At 48.0% G+C, this 21,752-nt stretch overlaps 1 protein-coding gene across 4 annotated transcripts; it reads right to left on the bottom strand.

Annotated features, from left to right (window-relative positions):
• Positions 1-1,536: 1,536 nt before the first annotated feature.
• On the bottom strand, positions 1,537-18,970 carry PELI3 (pellino E3 ubiquitin protein ligase family member 3). Of its 4 annotated transcripts, none has more exons than XM_033135924.1 (7): positions 18,866-18,970; positions 9,975-10,127; positions 8,607-8,736; positions 7,473-7,574; positions 5,557-5,754; positions 3,774-3,962; positions 1,537-2,281 (listed from the first exon to the last, which is right to left on the bottom strand). In XM_033135924.1, coding segments are annotated over exons 1-7 (1,341 nt in total). In that variant the 5' UTR covers positions 18,868-18,970; the 3' UTR covers positions 1,537-1,714. The 4 variants fall into 4 exon arrangements, with proteins under 4 accessions (XP_032991815.1, XP_032991816.1, XP_032991818.1 ...); XM_033135925.1 differs by lacking the exon at positions 18,866-18,970 and adding an exon at positions 16,213-16,372; XM_033135927.1 differs by lacking the exon at positions 18,866-18,970 and adding an exon at positions 12,427-12,465.
• Between the last annotated feature and the right edge of the window lie 2,782 nt (positions 18,971-21,752).

The raw sequence follows: 21,752 nt of genomic DNA, 5'->3' as shown, positions 1-21,752 counted from the left end.
CCCATAGCAGTGACCTTAACCCAAGCCGCAGTGTCCATATGACCAGATCCAGAGAGCAATTCACGGATGTGACGAAGACATGGTGCTGTGAGCAGATGGGAGCCAGGTGCAGCGCTGGAGCATCAGGGTCATAGGGACATAGGAAACTGCCACACACTGAGCCAAGTCATTGGCCCATCTAATTCAGTATGGTCTACACCAACTGGCAGCAGCTCTCCAGGGTTTCAGGCAAGGAGTCTGTCCCAACCCTATCCGGAGATTCCTTTGGGGATTGAACCTGGGACCATCTGCATGCACAGCAGGTGCCCACGCACTGGGCTATGGGCCTTCCCTTAAAAATAAAGCAAGATTCCAGTCCTCATGGTTCAGAACAAAGGGCAAATTTAAAAAAGATCATTCCTTGTACCAGGGGTTGCCAACATCTTGGAGGCCTTTGGCTTGTGGGACCAGGCATAGGTTGCAACCTGCTGTATTGGCTACAACAGAACACCTCTTCAAAGCCTAATTTCAGTGAGGGCAAGGGAGACCCTGTGGGCATCAGGAAAGGCCTCTCTGGGCACTAAGTTGCCCATGGGTACTACCTCGGTGATGCCTGCCTTAGACCAAGTCAGATCGTGAGTCCATCTACCTTAGTACAGCCCACACTGACTGGCAGAAAGTTGTCCAGGGTTTCTGGCAGGGAGCCTCTCCTAGCCCTCCTTGGAGATGTTATCAGGAATTGAACCAAAGATCTAAACGCAAATCAGCTCCTCTACCCCTGTGGGGTAGCCCTTCACCTCATCATAATTGGGTAGCTGCCCAAGCCCACAGGCCAGAAGGGGGTGCAGCGCCAGCCTCGTGGCCCCCCCCCCATGCTTTTCAGCTGCCTGGTCTTGTGGTGGGAACAGTGAAAAAAGAGCAAAGAGAAAGAAGCACAGCCTCTGCTTCCTTTGCGTGTTCTTTTTGGGTGAATATTGGCAGGGGCAAACTTTGGTAATATGGCGCCCTGAGCAAGGACAAAATTTGGTGCACCTCTACCCTAAATATTTCTTATTTTCACAATAATTCCTTTTGATACATAGTTTTTAAATCTTCTAAGTAGGTGCCCACATAAATATAGGTGTTGTTGTTGTTGTTGTTGTTATGTGCCTCTTTGGCTCAGCACCCAGGGCAGGGGAACTGCCTGCTCTGCCCTAAATCCAGCTGGGATTGGTGCCGGGGCAAGTGAATGCACCATGGTGACTATGTCAAGAAGATGGGCATCTTCCCCACCCCAGCCTATTATACCTATTAGGAAAATTTAAAAGCACTCTGAGAGAATAGGAACGTCACATTAAGGAGTTATTGTGGCAGGGAGTTCCATAGGTCCTGAAATATTAAAACAATGAAAGAATCGCAAATATCTAAATTTGTATTTATATAAAAAAATGGGACTGGGAAAACCATTTCCCTACAAGAAGTGGCAGTAGGGTGATCTGTTTCCCTAGAGGTTTCAGGAAGGGAAGGGGGCTCACTGAGTGCATCCCAGAAAAAAATATGTGAACTGTCACTGCCTGGGTTTTCCTTATGTACGGTGGAAGTTTCACAGAAATTGGCAGGGAACCAAAATGATGCTTTCATTGAACCACACACACAGAGCACCCGCCTCCAAGAGCCGGACCTTGTTCTCAGATGTTGCTGTTTATTTTCCATCTCGCCCTCCCCTCCCCTCTGCCAGCCCCCCACCCTCCCCAGCTCAGTCGAGCGGCCCCTGGAAGATGAGGCGGACAAACCCCTGCTGGCCCGTCAGCCAGGTGCCACAGAAGGGGCAGGCTGCGTGGAAGGCGTGGGTGCCGTGGGGCAGGGGTATCTGCGCCCAGTACTGCACAGTCTTGGCCGAACAAACGTGGCCACAGGGGCAGAAGGCATGGGTGGGGCGCCCGGCGTCCAGGTACAGCCCCGCCTCGCAGCCCAGCCAGAGAGGCACGTAGGGCCCCGAGCGGCGGCACATGGGGCACTCACGCTCCAGCCCCCCTTTCTCCTTGCGGAAGCCCCAGTTGTGGAAGCCGTGGACGTGGCCACAGTTGACGTAGACCCAGGGCTGCTTCTTCTCCACCACGCCCCGCTGTGCCAGGCTGGGGAACGCCAGCGTGCTGAAGCCCACCGGGCACTGGGGGCGGGCGGCGTTGATCTCCTGGCGCAGGGCCTCCAGCTGCTGCAGGGTTGGGGTGCGCAGGAGCCCCTCCGAGGTCCGCCACAGCAGGGTGGCCCCGCACAGGTCGATGAGCGAGCCATCCTGGAGCACGTTGGACTCAGACTCCACCTGGCCGTGGGGGGAGACAGAGAGAGAGATCAGAAGAGGCACTGAGGTCCACCTCCGATGAGGGCCTTCTGGTGGTTCCCCCACTACAAGAAGCGAGGTTACAGGGAACCAGGCAGAGGGTCTTTTCGGTAGTGGCGCCAGCCCTGTGGAACGCCCTCCCACCAGATGTCAAGGAAATAAACATCTATCTGACTTTTAGAAGACATCAGAAGGCAGCCCTGTTTAGGGAAGCTTTTAATCTTTGATGTTTTATTGTGTTTTTAACATTCTGTTGTGAGCTGCCCAGAGTGGCTGGGGAAACCCAGCCAGATGGGCGGGGTATAAATAATAAATTATATTATTATTATTATTATTATTATTATTATTATTATTATTATTATTATTATTATTATTTGTGATGGAAGGGGATGGACAGAAGATGAAAGCATACCCTCCAACATTTCTCCGATGAAAATAGGGACGTCCTAAGGAAAAGCGGGACATTCCTGGATCAAATCAGAAACTGGGGTGGCTTCTGTAAATCTGGGACTGTCCCTGGAAAATAGGGGCACTTGGAGGGTCTGTGAGGGGAAGGGTAGAGAGGATCTTCTGGGGTAGGAGGCTGGGGGTAGGGGGTGAAGCTCCCAGGTGAGAGCTGGGAGGCTTTACTCTTCTATGTGTGGAATAAGGGTTAAGATATAATTGTGGTACAGAGCCTTGTGATTATTTTATCTTTCTCTTCTCTTTCTTCTTCCTTAGTTTCTCCCTTTGCTTATTCTTCCTTCTTTCCTATTTATCTTATTTAGATTAGTTTTGACTTTTCAGAGGGGCCTTGAAGCAACTTTAGTCTACATTGCTTTTAAAAATTGGGTCTACTAGACTCAATTTCATCATTTGATGATGCATCCTGCACGTATATAAAATATAATTTTCACCCCCAAAAAACTCAAAACTATGTCATATGATTTTTTTATTCACACCAGCGACTTTGACATGTGAGATAATTCACTACAACAATTTTAATCAAAACCTGAGATATAGTAGTTAAATATTTTACAAAATTGTGGCAATCTTTCATGGAACAACCCCACTGTAGACGATAACAGCGGTTTGCCGGACCTCACTGCTGGTTGCGAAGGGGCCCCCATAACAGCTCAAGTGTCAGGGCCACCAAAATGTAGGTCTGCCGCTGTTTCCTAGCCCTACCTGAAGATACCGGGGATTGAACCTGGGACCTTCTGTATGCAGAGCAGATGCTCTGACCCTGAGCTATGGCCCTTCCCCTTAAAAAATAATGAATAGATCCAGTCCTCAAGGTTCTGAATAAAGGACTGATTTAAATAGGAACATAGGAAGCTGCTTTCGGGGTTTCAGACAGGGTGTCTCCCAATCCTTCCTGAAGATGCCAGGGATTGAATGTGGGGCCTTCTGCATGCCAGCAGGTGTGCTGCCACTGAGCCACAGGTCCAAGAGCCTCTCCTTGGTCCTGCCTGGGCTTCCTCTCCCCACGTACCAGCTTTCCCCGCTGCTGCGCTGAGCGACTGTCCCGCAAGGCGTACACATTCCCGCACACTGAGATCTCGCGCCATACGCCCGGCGTGGAGTCCTCGCTGAAGCCGCCGTTGGGGTGCATCACCAGCACCCCGTTTGTCGTCAGCCCGTCCATCAGTCCGTCAGGAGTCCTCCACTTGGCTGCCCTCTCCTGCCAATGAACCCAGAGACTGGCATCACAGCACCGCTTGGGCAGGGGGGATGTGGGGGCAAGACTTGTCCTAGGGCCCTCTTTGAACGTGGAAATCCGAGTCCTAACCAATTCCAGCCAGGATTATTCAAAGCACAGTCTCTCTCATCAACAATCCCCTGCCTCCCGCCGGTTGCAGTCTGTTTCCTGGCCCAACTCAAAGTGCTGGTTTCACCTCTTCCCACACATACCTACCCCATGACTGGCGATCATTATCATAGAATCCTAGAAATGTAGAGTTGGAAGGGACCCTGAGGATCATCTTGTCCAACTCCCTGCAATGCAGGACTATGTAGCGGTCCCATAGGGGATTGAACCTGCAACCTTGCCGTTATCAGCACCACGCTCTAACCGACTGAGCTATCATGCCCCCTCAAGGGAGCTCCACCTGGCATTGACACCGTATTCTTTCCCAGCTCCAGGCTAAAATGTGTTTGTTTGCCCAGCCATTTTAGATGAAGGTTATTTTTGTCTGGTTGAATGCTTTTATTCCTCTTCACTTGACGGTATAGTTGGTTGTGCTTTGGAACGCATATGTCCTTGGAAATTATTTATTTAGGCTGCATTCCCAACCATGTCTAGTCGGTTGGGAGGCTGTCCTACTGAATTGAATGAGCCTTGCCTATTCACTGCAGGGGTGGGGAACCATTTTAAGTGGGCGTGGGCAGCCTGCCAGCCGTCACATGCCAGGGGAGGGGAGGGCAGAGCAAGAGACAAAAGTGGTCAGAGAAACAAATGTAAATTTTTACCTTTGTACAGCAGGCTACATTACACACACACACACACACAGAGAGAGAGAGAGAGAGGGGTTTCTGCAACCTCTTCATCCAGGCAAGGAAGAGGCATGACTACAGTTCAAGGAAGGTGAGAGGTGTGGTCAAGGAAGGGGATGCTGCCTGAGGAAGGTCCCAAGGACTGAAGAAAGAGATCTGGAGGGCCAGAGGCAGGAGCGATCCCTACACTGAGGATCTGGAAGCAGCTCACATCAATAAAGACACACACAGAGAGAAATAAAGGTGTGTGGGGAGAGAGGCTACATCAGACTTAAAAACTAAAAAGATGACGCACAAGGAAAGGAGAGGAAAAGGAAAAGGCAGAGAAAGATCACTTCCTCAAGGCCAGAAAAAAAAAGTGGACGTCTAAGAGGGTATTTATATCCAGCTCAGGCCAGACAGGTCTCTTTGAATATCATTTGGAAGTCCATTTTGGGGGACAAAGGGTGGTTTAACGCCATTAGAGGCCCTCCTCTGTGTGCTCCCTCACAGGCTGCGATAAGGCAGGAGGCCTGAAGGGGAAATGGCAAACACATGCACTGCAGGGAGTTGCTTACAGAGCAACTGCATCCTGCTGACTGGTGCAAGTGAGCCGAGTTATGTGACAGGCAGAAACGGCACAGGTTGAGATGTCCCCGCTCACCATCATGGTGGGGGAAACTGCACCTAAGTGAATTTCTGCGTATCACACAGGTGTGCTGTCCTCTTTTGGAAGCCAAAGACTTTTCCATTCCATCACACGTACGCAAAGACACACACAGTCGTGCTGGTGACTCACTCACTCCAAGGAAAATGTTGCGGGAGGCATCAAAGCCAGCAGCATAAATGCGTGCTGTATACGGAGGGTTCCTCTCGCAGATGACACGGCAGGCAAAGCGAGAGATGGTGCTCTGAGCCGACTGACCATCGATGGCTGAGTTGGCTCCTGGGGTCGTGTCTGTCACCACAAAATCAATCATGCTCTCTGTAGAGCGGCCAATCTGGGAAGAAAGGAGGCAGAGAGAGTTCAGAAAGGCAAAAAAAGTGTGCTGATGTTTGCATCCATTGTTCACTTGTGATTTTGCCATCTCGGTTTCAGGAAGATAGCATTTTCTTCTGTCAAAAAATCCTGAAATATCACAAACGGATGCAGAGAAGTCAGGAAGGCCCTACATTGATGAGAGGGACCCTTATTAATGTACCATCTCCAGAAGATGTTTTGTCAGTCTGCGTCAGGAACGTAGAACCTGTGCCTCTCCAGATGTTCTTGGACACCAACTCCCAGCATGGCCAACAGTGAGGGATGCTGGGAGTTGGAGTCCAACATCCATTGGACAGTCACAGGTCCCTCATCCTTGGTCTATTGCAATTAATCCAGAATGCGGCAGCTAGACTGGTGACTGGGAGTGGCTGCCGGGACCACATAACACCAGTCCTGAGAGATCTGCATTGGCTCCCAGTACATTTCCGAGCACAATTCAAAGTGTTGGTGTTGACCTTTAAAGCCCTAAACGGCCTCGGTCCTGTATACCTGAAGGAGCGTCTCCACCCCCATCATTCAGCCCGGACACTGAGATCCAGCGCCGAGGGCCTTCTGGCGGTTCCCTCACTGCGAGAAGCAAAACTACAGGGAACCAGGCAGAGGGCCTTCTCGGTAGTGGCGCCCGCCCTGTGCAACGCCCTCCCGTCAGAAGTCAAGGGAATAAACAACTACCTGACATTCAGAAAATATCTAAAGGCAGCCCTGTTTAGGGAAGTTTTTAATTTGTGACTCTGTATTGTATTTTGGTATTTGTTGGAGGCCGCCCAGAGTGGCTGGGGAGACCCGGCCAGATGGGCGGGGTATAAATAATAAATTATTATATTATTATTATTATCTAGGTAACAATCAGATATCTGTATTAATTTCCTTGCGCTCTCAATAACAGCTTTGGTTCACATCTGTTCATGAAGTAACTAGCCAGCACAGGAACAAAACATCCTGGCCACACCTGAGGCTTGAAGAAATTCATTCCCAAATGAGCTGAACACTATTTCAGTGGTATTGTCATGACTCCAGAATCCAGCAGCGACCCAGCCACAGATGGAGGCTGCGGAGGCACCAGCAAGGGGAGCTGGACACACTTCAGGGCTCTGATTCAGCTGCTGGAGACTGCTGGGCCTCAGACAGGGGCCTCCAGAAGGACTTCCTGTACCACCAGAGGCCAGAGCCAGGACTCACATTGGTGCCATCGCCTAAGAACTGCTGCCTTCTTCCTAGCATCCTGCGCCAGACCAGAACACAACAGGTATTTCAGCTAAATGACAAAGGGAAAAGTGGTGCCAAGGCTGCCACCATCTCTGGAATCCCCAGAGCATCACTGAAGCAGATATTAAAACAACAATATGATGCAATATCCACAGGGCATGAAATCACGGCCACTGTCGGCAGTAGGCACCACTGGGCACCTCCCAAGGTTCATGCAGGTTTTTAGCAGGAAGTTATGGAACTTGTTGCTTGGAAATTACGCTGTACATCCACTCTGAAACATTTGCAGGTTCAAACAGTATTGAAAGTGTCATTGCGTAAAACCATCATGAGCGCAAATCATCATGTATGCACAATAAAAAGGATATCTGGCACACAAAAATCCATACATCAGACATCTGCTGAAGGCACAGGCACCTAGTCACTCAAAGAGGATGGCACTCCTGTTTCTGCTGCCAGGGTCATAGGTACCTGGAACATGTCGGTCTCGCAGTCATGAGTATACTCAACGATCACAGAGTGGCTTCGGGAAAGTGTGTATGAGATGCTGTGCTGGCCTTTGTTACTCAGTGCCTGTTGGGCAGAAGAAATAAAATAAACAGCTGTGGGACCCATCTAAAGCTCCTCTCCAGAGCTAAACTCATTACCCCCATCCCAGCACTGAGCCTCTGAGATTCCCTGTTCCGTTTCTAATGTTACCTGGACTAGATTCAGTGCCTGATCAAAGAGCAAGAGGCTTGTATCCCATTCCTAAAGCCCAGATGCACAGAGGAAGACAGGAAGGTGCCTTATACTGAGTCAGATCATTTATCTAACTGGCTTCCTATCGTTCACACTGACTGGCAGAACCTGTCCAGGGTTTCAAATGGAGTCATTCCCCAGCCCTACCTGGCGATGTCAGGGATTGAACCAGGGACCTTCTGCATACAAAGCAGATGCTCTGCCACTGAGCTCCAGCCCTGCCTCTAAAAAGAAAGTAAGATTCCAGTCCTCATGAATCCGAATAAAGAACTGATTTAAATAGAGACATAAGAAGCTTCTTTATAACCAAGTCAGGTCACTGGTCCGTCTAGGCCAATTTGTCTATAATGACCAACAGCAGCTCTCTGGGGTTTCAGATGAGAGTCGAGACAGCTTTGTCTGTAGTTCCTTATTGTAGGGTTGTCATATTCCCAAAAGTGAAAAGTTGTTGAGCCATACATCCAGGTTTCTGCCCGGACACCATTTTGACAGCCTGATTCCCGGACATATGGCAGCCCTACGTATTGGGACAGAAATGCACTTTACACATGTTTAGAGTCATAATTCTTTTCCAGAACTAGATTCTGGCATAATAAAATAGCAGGAAGCTGCCCTATTTCGAATAAGACCCTTGGCCCATCTATCTTGGTCTTGCCCACAATGATTTACAGTGGCTCTCCAGGGCCTTCATAGTCCTACTTGGAGGGTGTCAGAGACTGAATCTGAGACCTTCAGCATGCCAGGCATGTGTTCTATCACCACACTATGGTCCTTCCTTGCACAAAATGGCCCCCCACTGAAGCCCAGAGTGGTCTGATGAGCAGAAGAGTATTCCTGGTGGCTAGGAAGGGGCTCTGGACTCACCTTGGATACAAGCGGTGTAGAGATGTGGTGGATGACATCTGGTTTAACCCCATTGGGTTTCGGCCTCTTGAACAGGGCCAGTCGGCTGCGGCGGCGGCCCTTGTCGCCATTGGGCAAGGAGCCATTGTACCTGTGTTGGGAGAGGCCAACGGATCTGTGTGTTTGTCTGCACTCGGTACAGAGTAAAATTGAGCATCACATCAGTTCAACTTGATGAGAGTTCAGGATTTCAAATATCTAGTGTTCATATATATATATATGGCCCACCTTTGTGAAAAGGCTGCTCTCAAGTCTAGTGGACAAACACAACTGCAGGCACTTCCAGATGATATGTTTATTGAGCATTCATACTGATTCACTTGCAGGGAGTGTGGACTTCTTGTCTTAGCTATTTGATGAGCATTCATTTTATTTTATTTTTGCATAGAGATTAGATGAAGTTGCATCAAGGCAAGGGTTATCCCGCCCTTTCTCAGGTTTTCCCATCACTTTCCTATTGGCAAAAGGTTTGATCTTTTGGGGAAGTGATTGTGTTGTGCAAGACTTCCCAATCAACCATCGTTCCACGACCTGAATTTGCCCATATGTGATCGAATCCCACATGATTATAGCAACAGTTTGGAAGTGCCAAGTATTAATCTGCACACACCCTCCCCCCTCCATTTCTTGATGTGGCTTGTGTTTTGTTAAAAATCCTAAATCCAATTCCCAAGCACTCTCTGCAACATAGAGAGATATCCTGAACCCCTGATTTATAAAGAACAGGCCCTGGTCAAGGGTTGTTGGGTGGCCTTTTGGGTGTTTGAGAAATGCCCTTTTGTGTTTGCAAAGCTTTGCAAACGCCTCCGCTGTCGGAGGCACTACAGTTTTGGATGCCAGTTGTGGGGAATTTCAGGTGGGGAGACAGCTATTGTACTCGGATCTGACTTTTGGGTTTCGCAAAGGCATCTGATTGGCCACTGTGAGTATAGGATGATGGACTATGAAGGGCCTTTGGCCTGATCCAGCCGTCAGACTCTTCTTATGTTCCTAAGCCAGCAAAACCATTATCCTTACAGGGTCTCCAATGAGTTGCAATTGGCTTGGTTGGATGCTTGCTATGCAGGCTTGGTTATAACAGGGTCTCTGAACCCCTTCTAAAAGAGACATGGATGGGGTTCAACCCTGCCTGGGAGTCAAATTATCTGATCTGAAGGTCATCACCCACTAACCTTGGCTATTTTTACTCAGTGGTGAGAGAAACTCTGTACGTGCTCAGGCTTCCTGCTCATCAGCTTCTTTTTATTTCATGTTCCAGAGCTGAGCATTAAAACAAGTGTCCAGGTCTGTATGGGGGGACTGCTGGCAGAAAGGGTTCCCTTTACTTACCCCAGCACGATCAGCTCCCCATACTTCACTGGCTCCTTCGTCAACAGGATACTGTCCCCTGGAGAGGGATAAATGCGGCTGCTTTTGGGGCAAGCTCGCCGGAGATCTAGTGACTGGGAGCTCACTGCTTCAGGACTTCCTTCTAACACCATCCTGTAAGCACAGAGAAGGGAGGTCAATGATTCTTCAACAACAACAACTTTGTTGGACTGGTCATGTTGTTCGGATGTCTGCTTATCATCTCCCAAAGCAACTACCGGTACTCTATTCTGAACTTAAAAATGGAAAGTGTAATGCTGGTGGTCAACAAAAGACTCTCTAAAGGGAAATCTAAAAACCGACAACTGGGAAACACCGGCCCACAAGTGCTTCAGTTGGAGATCAGCCTTTACCAAAGGTGTCATGGAATTTGATTTACAGGTAGGTAGCCGTGTTGGTCTGCCATAGTCAAAACAAAATAAAATAAAAAATTCCTTCCAGTAGCTATGGTTTTCCCAGTAGTAATGTATGGAAGTGAGAGTTGGACCATAAAGAAGGCTGATCGCCGAAGAATTGATGCTTTTGAATTATGGTGCTGGAGGAGACTCTTGAGAGTCCCATGGACTGCAAGAAGATCAAACTTATCCATTCTTAAAGAAATCAGCCCTGAGTGCTCACTAGAAGGACAGATCCTGAAGTTGAGGTTCCAGTACTTTGGCCACCTCATGAGAAGAGAAGACTCCCTAGAAAAGACCCTGATGTTGGGAAAGATGGAGGGCACAAGGAGAAGGGGACGACAGAGGATGAGATGGTTGGACAGTGTTCTCGAAGCTACTAACATGAGTTTGGCCAAACTGCGAGAGGCAGTGAAGGATAGGCGTGCCTGGTGTGCTCTGGTCCATGGGGTCACGAAGAGTCCGGCACAACTGAACGACTGAACAACAAAGCACCTTAGAGACCAACTAAGTTTGTTCTTGGTGTGAGCTTTCGTGTGCATGCACACGAAAGCTCATACCAAGAACAAACTTAGTTGGTCTCTAAGGTGCTACTGGAAGGAATTTGTTATGGAATTTGAAGACGCTCAAACTCAGGATGAAAGGGAGAAATGCACGTTTGGCAAACCCTCACTGTGATCAACTCCCACCTGGAAACCTATGTCCCCACTGTGGAAGAATATGTGGATCCAGAACTGACATCCACAGTCACTTATGGACTCACTCTCAAGAACATGTTCATGGAAGACAATCTTACTTGGCTATGCCACACATTTAAAGCACTCTCATTTCACTGGATGGCTTCCCTGAAGAATCCCGGGAACTGTCATTTGTTCAAGGGTGCTGTGGGTTGCAGCTCTGTGAGGGGGTCTCCTAAGAAGTTTCAGAACCCTTAACAAACTACTGTTCCCATGATTCTTTGGGGTGGGGAGCCATGATTGTCAAAGTGAAGTGAGAGTGTTTCTTCTCACTTCAGCCGTACAAATATGGTTGTTAATAATAATTTTTAAGAAATCATTTACGAGTCGCTTCCTATGAAACATATCGAGGCAGTTTAACAATGAAACATCAACAATATAGATATATTTCACATAGTTAAAACAACTAGACCAAGTTCACATATAAAAACAATGCCAAATTCAATGCAGTTACAGACTGGGATTAAAAAAATCTCCACTTAAAAGACAAATTGGAAAAAGGAAGGACTTCCATAGGCCCCTCAAAAAGTTGAATGTAAATATTGTAAGTAAAATAAAATACTCAGAAGTAAATTCCATTGAGTCAAAGGGGCCTTACTCTGTGGTAAATGTGCTTAGGACTTCAGCCTCAGTTAGCTACAGTAGGAGGGCATGGATTGTAGCCTCCCTCCTTTAGAGAGGAGTAAGGCACTCTATACCTGCTCAGGTGCCCATTAGGACTGCATCCCATATTCATACTGCATCTCGCCCTTGCATTGTCATAGCAACGCTTGCTTGATGGCTCCCCTTCAGTTGCTGCGGGTGGCACTCCCTGACCTCTATGGTTTTGGGCCCGGTGAAGCTCTCTCTTCGAAGGAGCCATATGGTAAACACCTCTAGCATCTCCAGGTTTCTAAGGTGACAGTCCTGACCCTTACCAGCAGCACCTCCCAAAGTTGCCATGGTGATAGCCCTAAACTACCTCCGCACTGTTACCACAGCAGCATTTCAGATATTTTATGCCTCCCTGTTGCCATGGCAACACTCTCATCTCCATCCTGGTCCCTGCAACTGGAAGAACCCACTTGTGGTTCACTGAAATCCTTTAGCTGCCTCCTTCCCGCGCCCCCGATCCTGTTGATTCCCTGCTCATGGGACTAGTTCACACATGCACACACATAAAGCCCCGACACACACACACACACACACACACACACACACACGGAAAGACATGCCTACACAAAAATGGGTCTTCTTTAATAACAACCACACCAAACCAAACAAATCTGAGCCGGGCCTCACCTAGGCCTTGCAGCGTGGAACGGGTTGCATCCCACTAAGGCCCCATCTGCACAATACAGTTGAAGCATCATTATACTGCTTTAAACAAAGAATTCTGGGAACTGTAGTTCGTTAAGAGTTGTTAGCAATCCCCCTATTCCCCTTACAGAACTATATTTCACAGAATGGTTTAGCAACGAATTCTTCCCCGAGAACTCTGAAAACCGTAGCTCCGTGTGGGGAATAGGGATCCAACTCTTAGCACCCTTAAGAAACTACAGTTCCCATGATTCTTTGGGGGAAACCTTGGGTGTCAAAGGGGGTATGTATAGCGTAGATTCCCCCCCCCCCAGTCCTACACAGAGTAGACCTGCTGAAATTACTGGGCCTAGCTTAACCCATTTTAATGGGTCTGCTCTGAGCAGGTCTAATGTGATAAAATCCTATGTTCTTTTTAATACCAGGATGTAGCACAGATATGTAAACTGGAAGGTATGACTCGAGTCAGCATATTTTTCATTAAAACAAGTTTTAGTTAATGATTTAAGTACTGTACTGCAAATAAATGTATTAATACCTCATTGCATGAAGGTAATTGGTTTACTTATTTAGTGGCCAATCTGCATGTTGCCAACCACCCAATATATAAATTATAGTTAAGGGGTGAAGATGGCCTTGGTCTTATCTGTTTAGATACAGGGATGTTAAGTCAGACATTCCAACCAATTTGTAAACTGCCCTGGGTGCCTAGGCAAAGAGGTGGCATATAAATGCAATCTTTCAATCAAACTCCCCACAGTTACAGGTAGGTAGCCGTGTTGGTCTGCCGTAGTCAAAACAAATTTTTTTTTTTTTAAAAAAACCCTTCCAGTAGAGACCAACTAAGTTTGTTATTTTCCCCACAAACAGACATGGTCTCAAAAACATTACTCAGATACATCCAGGAAGTTGGTACCAGCTTTGATTCTGGAACTCAGGCAAGACTGTAAATAATTATATTTTGCACAAACGTCCCTCACAGTGATACCCTGCGGAACTAAAAAAGAATAAACCCAAAATCCAGCAATATCCACTGCTCAGAAGGTTACACAAATTATCTGAATTATGAGATTATACACTGATTCTCTCCCCCCCCCCCCGCCAGCCATTTTTTTTCACCCTCTCTAGGCTAGGAAGCAGCATTTCTGAAGGCTGCAGGAGGTGGAGGTGCTAAGCCTCAATAGAGAACTGTATTGTCAATAACTATGGAGCCAAGGACTCTGGGTGTGTGGAGCAGTGTGTGAGGGGGAGAATTAAATCTTGAAGAACGGGTTGTGTGTCAGGATCCTCGGGGCAAATTCAGAGACACAGAGGAAACTTAGTGGCACAGGGTTTCCAGAGATGCCTGGCCAGTGAACATTTTTGAAAAGCTCTTTGTATGTGCAAAACTGAAGGGCAAACAGAAATTAACTCAAGAGGATTTGTAGATCAAGGAATGTAGAGATTTATGCATCTTGAGGTCAAGCAGGATGGGTGTGTGACTAAAGCCCTCAAAGGGGAAGTCTCTGTGAAGTAAGAGCAGAGCATCTCTGAGCATGTGCAGGGTCTCTTTCTAATGAACCTGTACACCTCTCAGATTAAGGGGCAAGACTTCCAGGTCACACAGGGTGCATGCACCTTCTAGAAAGCTTTGAGACATACGTTCCCCCCCCCCTTAAGCACTGAAAGGGGAGGTTTTATGCTTAAAGGGGGGGGTCTGCTACACCAGGGAATTCTAGAGCAGTGTTTCTGATAAGAGTGGGTATGGATTAAAAATGTAGGATCTAAGCTGTGCATTGGAAGAATGGATCAAGTTCTTCCCATTTAGATGGGCATAGTTGTTTTTTTTAAAAAATACTTAGAAAGATTTATAAACCACTTATTCAAATAGGCCTCTAAACAGGGCACATAATAAAACTGTAGATAAAAACACAGCTAAAATAAAAAAAAACTATTAAAAAGGAAATATATATAAAATAATTATCATTAAAACACAGGAGGAAAAACCAGCACAACAAATATAGGGAACTAATGTCCAGTGGGGTTGTGCACAAACAAGAGGGCTCTCAGGGTTTCTAAGAGACTGGAATGGGGTTTAATGTCAAATGTGGTGAATGAGAAAGGACAGGGCCGCATCCTGCTTTATTGGGAAGTTAAGAAGGTTGCATTTTAAGAGATGATGTACATAACTTGAAGAGGGTGAGGGGACATGTGTTTAATTTGTTTAGGAGAAGTGGAAAGAGTGGGATAAGCCTACTTACTATATTGGGATGTCCATGATGATACTCCAGTATACCTGCCCACATTAAGGAGCAGGCTGTAGCTCAGTGGTAGAGCAACTGCTTTGCTTGCCAAGGTCCCATGTTCAATCCCTGGCATGTTTGAAATCCTGGAAAGCCCCTGACAGTCAGCGTCTGCAATACTGAGCTAGATGGACCAAGGGTCCGATTCAGTATGACAGCTTCTGATGTTCCCTGGGAACAGTAAGAGTGCTGGAAGAGCGTATAGGGTGCTTTGTGATTGTGTAGGAGAGGGGACAATCCTGATTTATTGGGGTACCACGGGGATGCATTTGCAGAAAGGGAAGGGATCCAGAGGCTGTTTGCCAGGATATTATCGATAGTGCCAGAGAAACAGGGGAAAGGGCCTGATTTTGCTACTCAAGAGTTGCCTGATAGCCTCTGCCTTTGGACAGAGGGATCTGGACTAGGGACTGAAGTTGTTGGAAACGTATATTGTGGGGGTGGCTGTCTTCTTCACCCATGAAAACCAGATATTGAGCATGCATTCTTGGGGATGCAGGGTAGGTGGGCAGTGCCAGGCATAGTGCAATAAGGAAGGACCATGGAAAAATGGGACACATTTTGCAAAGGGACTCGCTCATTCTCCATATATATTCTGCCCTTTGCACTTGCTCATTCTCCATATATATATATGTGCACACGCACACAAACGTGTGTGTGTGTGTGTGTGTGTGGTGTGTCCCCCCCATGCAATGCTGGTTAGCAAAAGGTAAACACAGACAAATGTGTACGCATCTTAACGAAGGTGCTGGTTTGGGGGCAGAGAACAGGAATCAGAGGACACCCAAACAGATTTGGGACAGGAAGGTAAAGAATTCAGGAACACCTGGGCATACTGAATTAGGGGACATGGGAATCAAAGGACACCCATAAGACATTCAGAGGCAGCCCAAGAGGTCTGAGGAGGGAGTGTGTGTGTGTGTGTTGATATTAGGGTTAGGAATTCATAGGGGCCCAGACAAATGCTGCTGCTGGGGGAGGTTAGGAATAATGGGGTGCAAATTAACAACAGTAAACCAGACAAGTGGCAGGGCTTAAATATGTTATATAAAGATGAGACATTTTCAACAGAAACTATTAAGAGACATCTAACCAGATTTGAGAGGGATGGAGCTAGGCAGTGAATTAGGGGACATAAAAATTCAGGGTCACCATATCAAATTGGGGGGTGGGTGGGTTAGGAAGTAGGGGGGCATGAGAATGGAAAGGCAGCCAAGCAGATCTGCGGATGAGCCTCGGAATGATGGGGATATGGGGGGGGGGGGCTGCAGACAGACAGAAAGCGAAGAACTGCAGAAAGTAAAAGTGGGGTGGGGGAGATCTGTGGGAGGCATCCCTCCCTCCCGCTCCTCCCTGCCCTCCCCCCGCCGCTCCTCTCCCCCATGCAACACCACCCCCTCCCCGCAGCCTCCTCCGCCTCCCTCCCTCCCTCCCCCCCCCAACCCGCCAGGCACCACCATCAGGGTTGGGGGTCTCTCCGGCTCACCCCTCTGCGCGTCCCCCCCGCTCCCCTGCGGCGGGTCCTTGCTCAGCAACCACCGCCTGCGCAGGATGGATAGCCCTGCATTGCCGAAGGAGGAAGAAGAAGAAGGAGGGAGGAGGAGGGAGGAGGAGGCGGCGGCTCTGCTTTGGCGGCGGCGGCGGCGGCGGCGGCTGCTCCGGCGCCGGGCGGGATCACAGGCTCAGCTCTCGCGTCCCCGGCAGGCACCCCGCCGCACACACCGCAAGTCTGCAACGCACACAACGCTGCTCCCCCCCCCACAACCCTTTGCAAGGACCAGAGAGGAAGAGAAGGGGGATCCTCCTCCCCAAGCCCTCTCGCCTCTCCTTTTTCCCCACCCAGGGGCAGCCCTTGCTTCGCGCCCCCGCCTCTCCCTGCAACCTGCCCACCAGCTGCATCACAAAAGCAAAGCGGGTGTGTGTGGACGGGAGGGGGGAGCGTTTGTTTATTGCTTTGCAGGTGTGCAAAGAGGCTAGAACAGAGGGGGGTGGCAGGGTGCGATCGTGAGTGCGTTGGGCGCGGCGGGGGGGGGGCGCGCGAGAGGGGTGCAAGAGACGAGGGTCCCTCACTCGGGGAAGGGGAGAGGAGTGGGAAGTGCAACAGATAGTTACGGAATGCATTCTTGTGTTTTCCGATTGCAAACCGCTGTGTGATTCTCGGATGAAGGGCAGCATAGAAATAATTAATAATAATAATAATAATAATAATAATAATAATGGAAGTCTCCTTTCGATGGAAATCAAGGCAAGAGCACCAGCAGCAAAGCCCAAACTGGAAAATGTTGTGCAATAAAAGGATTGCAATGCAGTACAGGGTAACAATAAAAATATAGTATAACTTTCTTAATAACAATGCTAATTTTGTTGTTTTGCTTCCTTCCTTTTGCTGTTTTGCATAGGAAGGTAGGAAAGTGTCTTAAACTGAGTCAGGCCCACTGGCCCATCTAGCTCAGAAATGTCTGCACTGGCTGGCAGTGGCTTTCCAGGGGTTCAGGCAGCCCCCACCTGGGGATGTCAGGAATGGAACCCGGGACCTTCTGCATGCAAGGGACTTGTTCTGCCCCCGATCTACAACCCTTTCCCCAAAAGACAGGCAAGGGTATTAGTAGCTGCAGTGGCTTCCAGTCTGTTGCCAGGTCCTATTTAAAGCACTGTTCAGGAAAACAGGAGCTGAGATAGGAAGCTGCCTTACAGCGAGTCAGGACATTGGTTCATCTATACTGACTGGCTGTGGTTCTTGAAGGATTTTGGTTGGATGACATTTTTACACTTACCTGCAGATGCTGAAGGTTGAACCTGCCCTCAGCCAGCCCCACCTGCCTGTATTTTTTTACTTACAGCCAGTCCAGTGAGTGGCATTTGCTGCCCCCTCCCTCCTCCTTGGCCTCAGTGTTGCCTTGGGTCGGGAGGGCACAGGGAGGACTGGGAGGAGACAGGAATTGGGTGGCCCAGTCTGCCATTGGCTCTGGCGCCACCTGCTGTTGGGCTCCTTTCCTTCCGCCCTACCATTCCCAGTGGGCACCAGCCACACCTGCAGCTTGGGCAAGGCACCCTTGGTGGGCCCACTTTTCTCTTCCTCCTCTTCCAAGACATCGCTTCCTGCTCACTTCTGTTTCTGGGCCCAATCCATCCAGCCATCCAGCGGGAGAGCAGAAGGCAGGAGCTGCTGTCTTGTCTCTCTTGGGTGGAAAGGGCATAGCTCAGTGGTTAGAGCATCTGTTTCCCACACAAAAGGTCCTAGGTTCAATTTCTGGCATCTTTAGGCAGGGCTGGGGGATGCTTCCTCTCTGAAACCCTGGAGAGCAGCTGCCAGTCAGTGTAAACATTACTGCATGAGATGGCCTGTTGTTCTGGCTAGGTATAAGGCAGTTTCCTCTGTTCCTTGTGCAGGTCCTTTTTAAGACTCTGCAAGATCCAGAGGAGGCATGTGTATTTGAAGTCCCCCCTCCCGGCACAACATATCCATGTGATCCTCTGCCTTAAAAAAAAACACCTAAATATGCATATGATCCTTTCTGTTTGCCAGCGGAAGCAGTATGTTAAGATTCTCTCTCTTTAAAAAGTCTATGCGCAGAGTGTGTGCTGCTACAACACACCTCGTAATTATGGCTTGTGTGACATGCAGATTTGTGCCCTCTTTAGCAGGTGGAGGGGAACGCCCAAAAATAAATCCTTAGCTATACATGGAATGAAATGTGTGACAGACAAGATCAGCCCAGGAGTAGCTTCTCCTGTAATTTTACTTCCATACTAGAAAATGCTTAACCTGTTGAATGTCTGCCTGCTGCACAGTTGCTAAAGGTACAAGAACCCTGCTTTCCTTCAATGCCCAACCCTAAACTAAAGTCTAGGTGCCAATCCTGTGCCCACATACTGTAGGGATGTTAAGGAACGTAGGAGAGAATATATTGTTTTTATATTATCCCTTTTCACTCACGCTAGTGAGTAAACAGCAGAGCACATTCCCCTTGCAACTTATTGGAAGCAAGCTGATGGTTCGTTAGAATCCTTTAATTAAACAATCCTGACTGACTTGTCCAGTCTGGATTGTTCCTGGCAAGTTTCCCCTTTATTTCCCTCTTAAAATAATAATAACACAACACAGTCTTCTTTAAAAGTAAGAATAAAGTTTTACTCACATTCAGTTCACAGCAGTAATTTGAAGGCAGGCTTTATCTTGCGGTTAAAGTGAAAAGAAGTCTGAGATACTTCTCAGACTTTCTGCTTCTGGGCACCATCCCTTGTGAAGCTTGAGCCATGCACTGGCTAAGAGCCAGGACAGTAAGAGTCCAAGAGAGAAATGGGGGTTGAGTGGCCAGCCCTTTTATGTGGTCAGCTAGGGTCACGCCACTGGTCACCCACAGCTATCTGGTCACCCACAGGGGGAGGAAGCTCCAGAGCAGGTATGACAGGAAGTCCTCCCTGTCTGGAGCCACATCTCCTGTGTGTCCATTCTAGGCAACAGGAAAATGTTGTACTTGACTGCTCTAGTAATACATCCCACATACCCCTTCTCAGGCAATGCAACATTCAGTTATATACATAAATTTTATTCAACAACCCAGAGTCCCAGCTTGACACGAAGGTTCTGGAAACTCTCCTTTGGTAGGGGCTTCGTCAGGATGTCCACAGTCATCTCCTTGGTATGGCAATAAGACAGTTCCACAAGTCCCTCATGGATGGCCTCATGCACAGAGCGAAACTTCACCCCGATGTGCTTTGTCCTTGCCTGGAATTTCTCGCTCTGGGACAGCTTTAGGCAACTCCATTGGACTAACAGGCCCCTTTCTCACCAACCCAAAGTCCTTGGTTAGTTGACTGAGCCAGGCCATCTCTCTGCACGCTTCTGTGGCTGCAATGTATTAAGACTCTGTGGAAGATAAAGCTATACAACTCTGTTTATAACTGCTCCATGAAATGGGACCGTTTCCAAACATAAATACATATCCACCTGTGGATTTATAATCAGTTGTACATTCCAGCCCAATCTGCATCCGTAAAACCAATCATTCTAGGATTACTAACAGCTGGTAATCTTAATTTACAGTTTATTGTACCCGTGAGTACCGAACCACCCTTTTCATACCCGCCCAGTCATATTCAGCGGGAGCATTTACTTTTCTGCTTAGAATTCCCACTGCACTGGCTAAGTTACAGTAGGTCTACATGTAGTAACAAGATACAAAAGCTTTCCAGTCACTGAACTGCACTCGTCTGGCAATCAGTGGCGGAGGAAGAGTAGTGCGGGGGGAGCACACTGCCCCCGGTAGCGCGATCCCGGTGGGGTGCCATCACGGCTGCCCCCCCGCCCGTGCTGGGCACCATGCCCCTGCAGGCGACGTGCCACACACCCCCAGGACGTGTGCCAGCCCCACCCTGTCTGCTCTCCACCCCCACCCCCCCCTAGTGCTGGAGCATTTGGCTAAGCAGAAATGAACCTTATTCTTCACTTTCCACTTGAATTCCAAGATAGTACTGTACTGGATCTTTCCCAGTTCCTTGACTTCTACATCTTTGCTTAAATGTTTCACAACCTGTCTGTAGTCCTCTGTCATTTACTGTGACAATGATCAAATCATCAACAAAGGCAAGAATATAAGAAAATTGTCCATTATTAGTCTTTGTGTACAAGCATTTGTCTGCATGGTCTTGCCAGGGTTGGGAATGAAAACTGCCTGTAACAGTTTGTGCAAAACTGGTCTCCTGTTTGAGTATCATTAAATACTTTATTGAGAATAGGATCTAATACAGGGGTCAGCAAACTTTTTCAGCATGGGGCCGGTCCACTGTCCCTCAGACCTTGTGGGGGGCCGGACTATATTTTGGGGAAAAATATGAATGAATCCCTATGCTCCACAAATAACCCAGAGATGCTTTTTAAATAAAAGGACACATTCTACTCGTGTAAAAACATGCTGATTACATGATCGTCCACGGGCTGGATTTAGAAGGTGATTGGGCCGCATCCGGCCCCTGGGCCTTAGTTTGGGGACCCCTGACCTAATACGTTATTATATGTTTTACAGAATTTTCCAGTTACAGGTGGGTAGCCGTGTTGGTCTGCCATAGTCGAAACAAAATAGGAAATTCTTTCCAGTAGCACCTTAGAGACCAACTGAGTTTGTTCTTGGTATGTTTCTGAAGAAGTGTGCATGCACACGAAAGCTCATACCAAGAACAAACTCAGTTGGTTTCTAAGGTGCTACTGGAAAGAATTTCCTATAGAATTTTCCAGCATATCCATCCATGCCTCGAGTTTTCTGAGGTTTTAATTTCTTTATGGCTTGTAGAATTTCTTCTAATGAAATTCATAGAATCATAAAATTGTAGAGTTGGAAGGGACCACAAGGATCATCTAGTCCAACTCCCTGCAATGCAGGAATCTATTGTTATGTTTTAATAGCTAAAGTGGTCAAGACTCAAACGAAAGGTGGTGGCGCTGTGCCACTGAGCCTCTTGGACTTGCCGATTGGAAGGTCAGCCGTTCAAATCCCCGCGACGAGGTAAGCTCTGTCCCAGCTCCTGCCAACCTAGCAGTTCGAAAGTATGCCAGTGCAAGTAGATAAATAGGTACCGCTGTGACGGGAAGGTAAACAGTGTTTTCGTGCACTCTGGTTTCCATCATGGTGTTTCTGTCGCGCCAGAAGCGGTTTATTCATGATGGCCACATGACCCGGAAAGCTGTCTGTGGACAAACGCCGGCTCCCTTGGCCTGAAAGCGAGATGAGTGCCGCAACCCCATAGTCGCCTTTGACTGGACTTAACCGTCCAGGGGTCCTTTACCTATCCAATTGATAATATATTAAGTCATGTTAAAATTCCCCCTAAAATTAAAGGACCCTCTTTAACATTTGATAATTGAAATAGTAGAGCTGATAAAATAGGTAGTTGAGTGGAGTTTGGGGCATAGACCGAATCAATTGTATAATTTTTGTTGTTGTTTTAAAAATGCTTCTGATCTATTGGAACATCATTACAGTTCCAGGCAATATACCAAATTCCACCTTTAGAGGGCAGTACAAACAA

The sequence above is a fragment of the Lacerta agilis genome, chromosome 17, assembly GCF_009819535.1.
Source record: "Lacerta agilis isolate rLacAgi1 chromosome 17, rLacAgi1.pri, whole genome shotgun sequence".
Lineage (NCBI taxonomy): Eukaryota > Metazoa > Chordata > Lepidosauria > Squamata > Lacertidae > Lacerta > Lacerta agilis.
Note: the sequence above shows the minus strand (reverse complement) of the source record. Positions and strands in the feature narration are given on the sequence as shown.

Coding starts and splice junctions, on each gene's coding strand:
- PELI3 (XM_033135924.1), bottom strand. Junction 7,575..8,606: donor CTACACCGCTTGTATCCAAG/GTGAGTCCAGAG, acceptor TCTGCCCAACAG/GCACTGAGTAACAAAGGCCA. Junction 5,755..7,472: donor GCGAGACCGACATGTTCCAG/GTACCTATGACC, acceptor CTTTCTTCCCAG/ATTGGCCGCTCTACAGAGAG.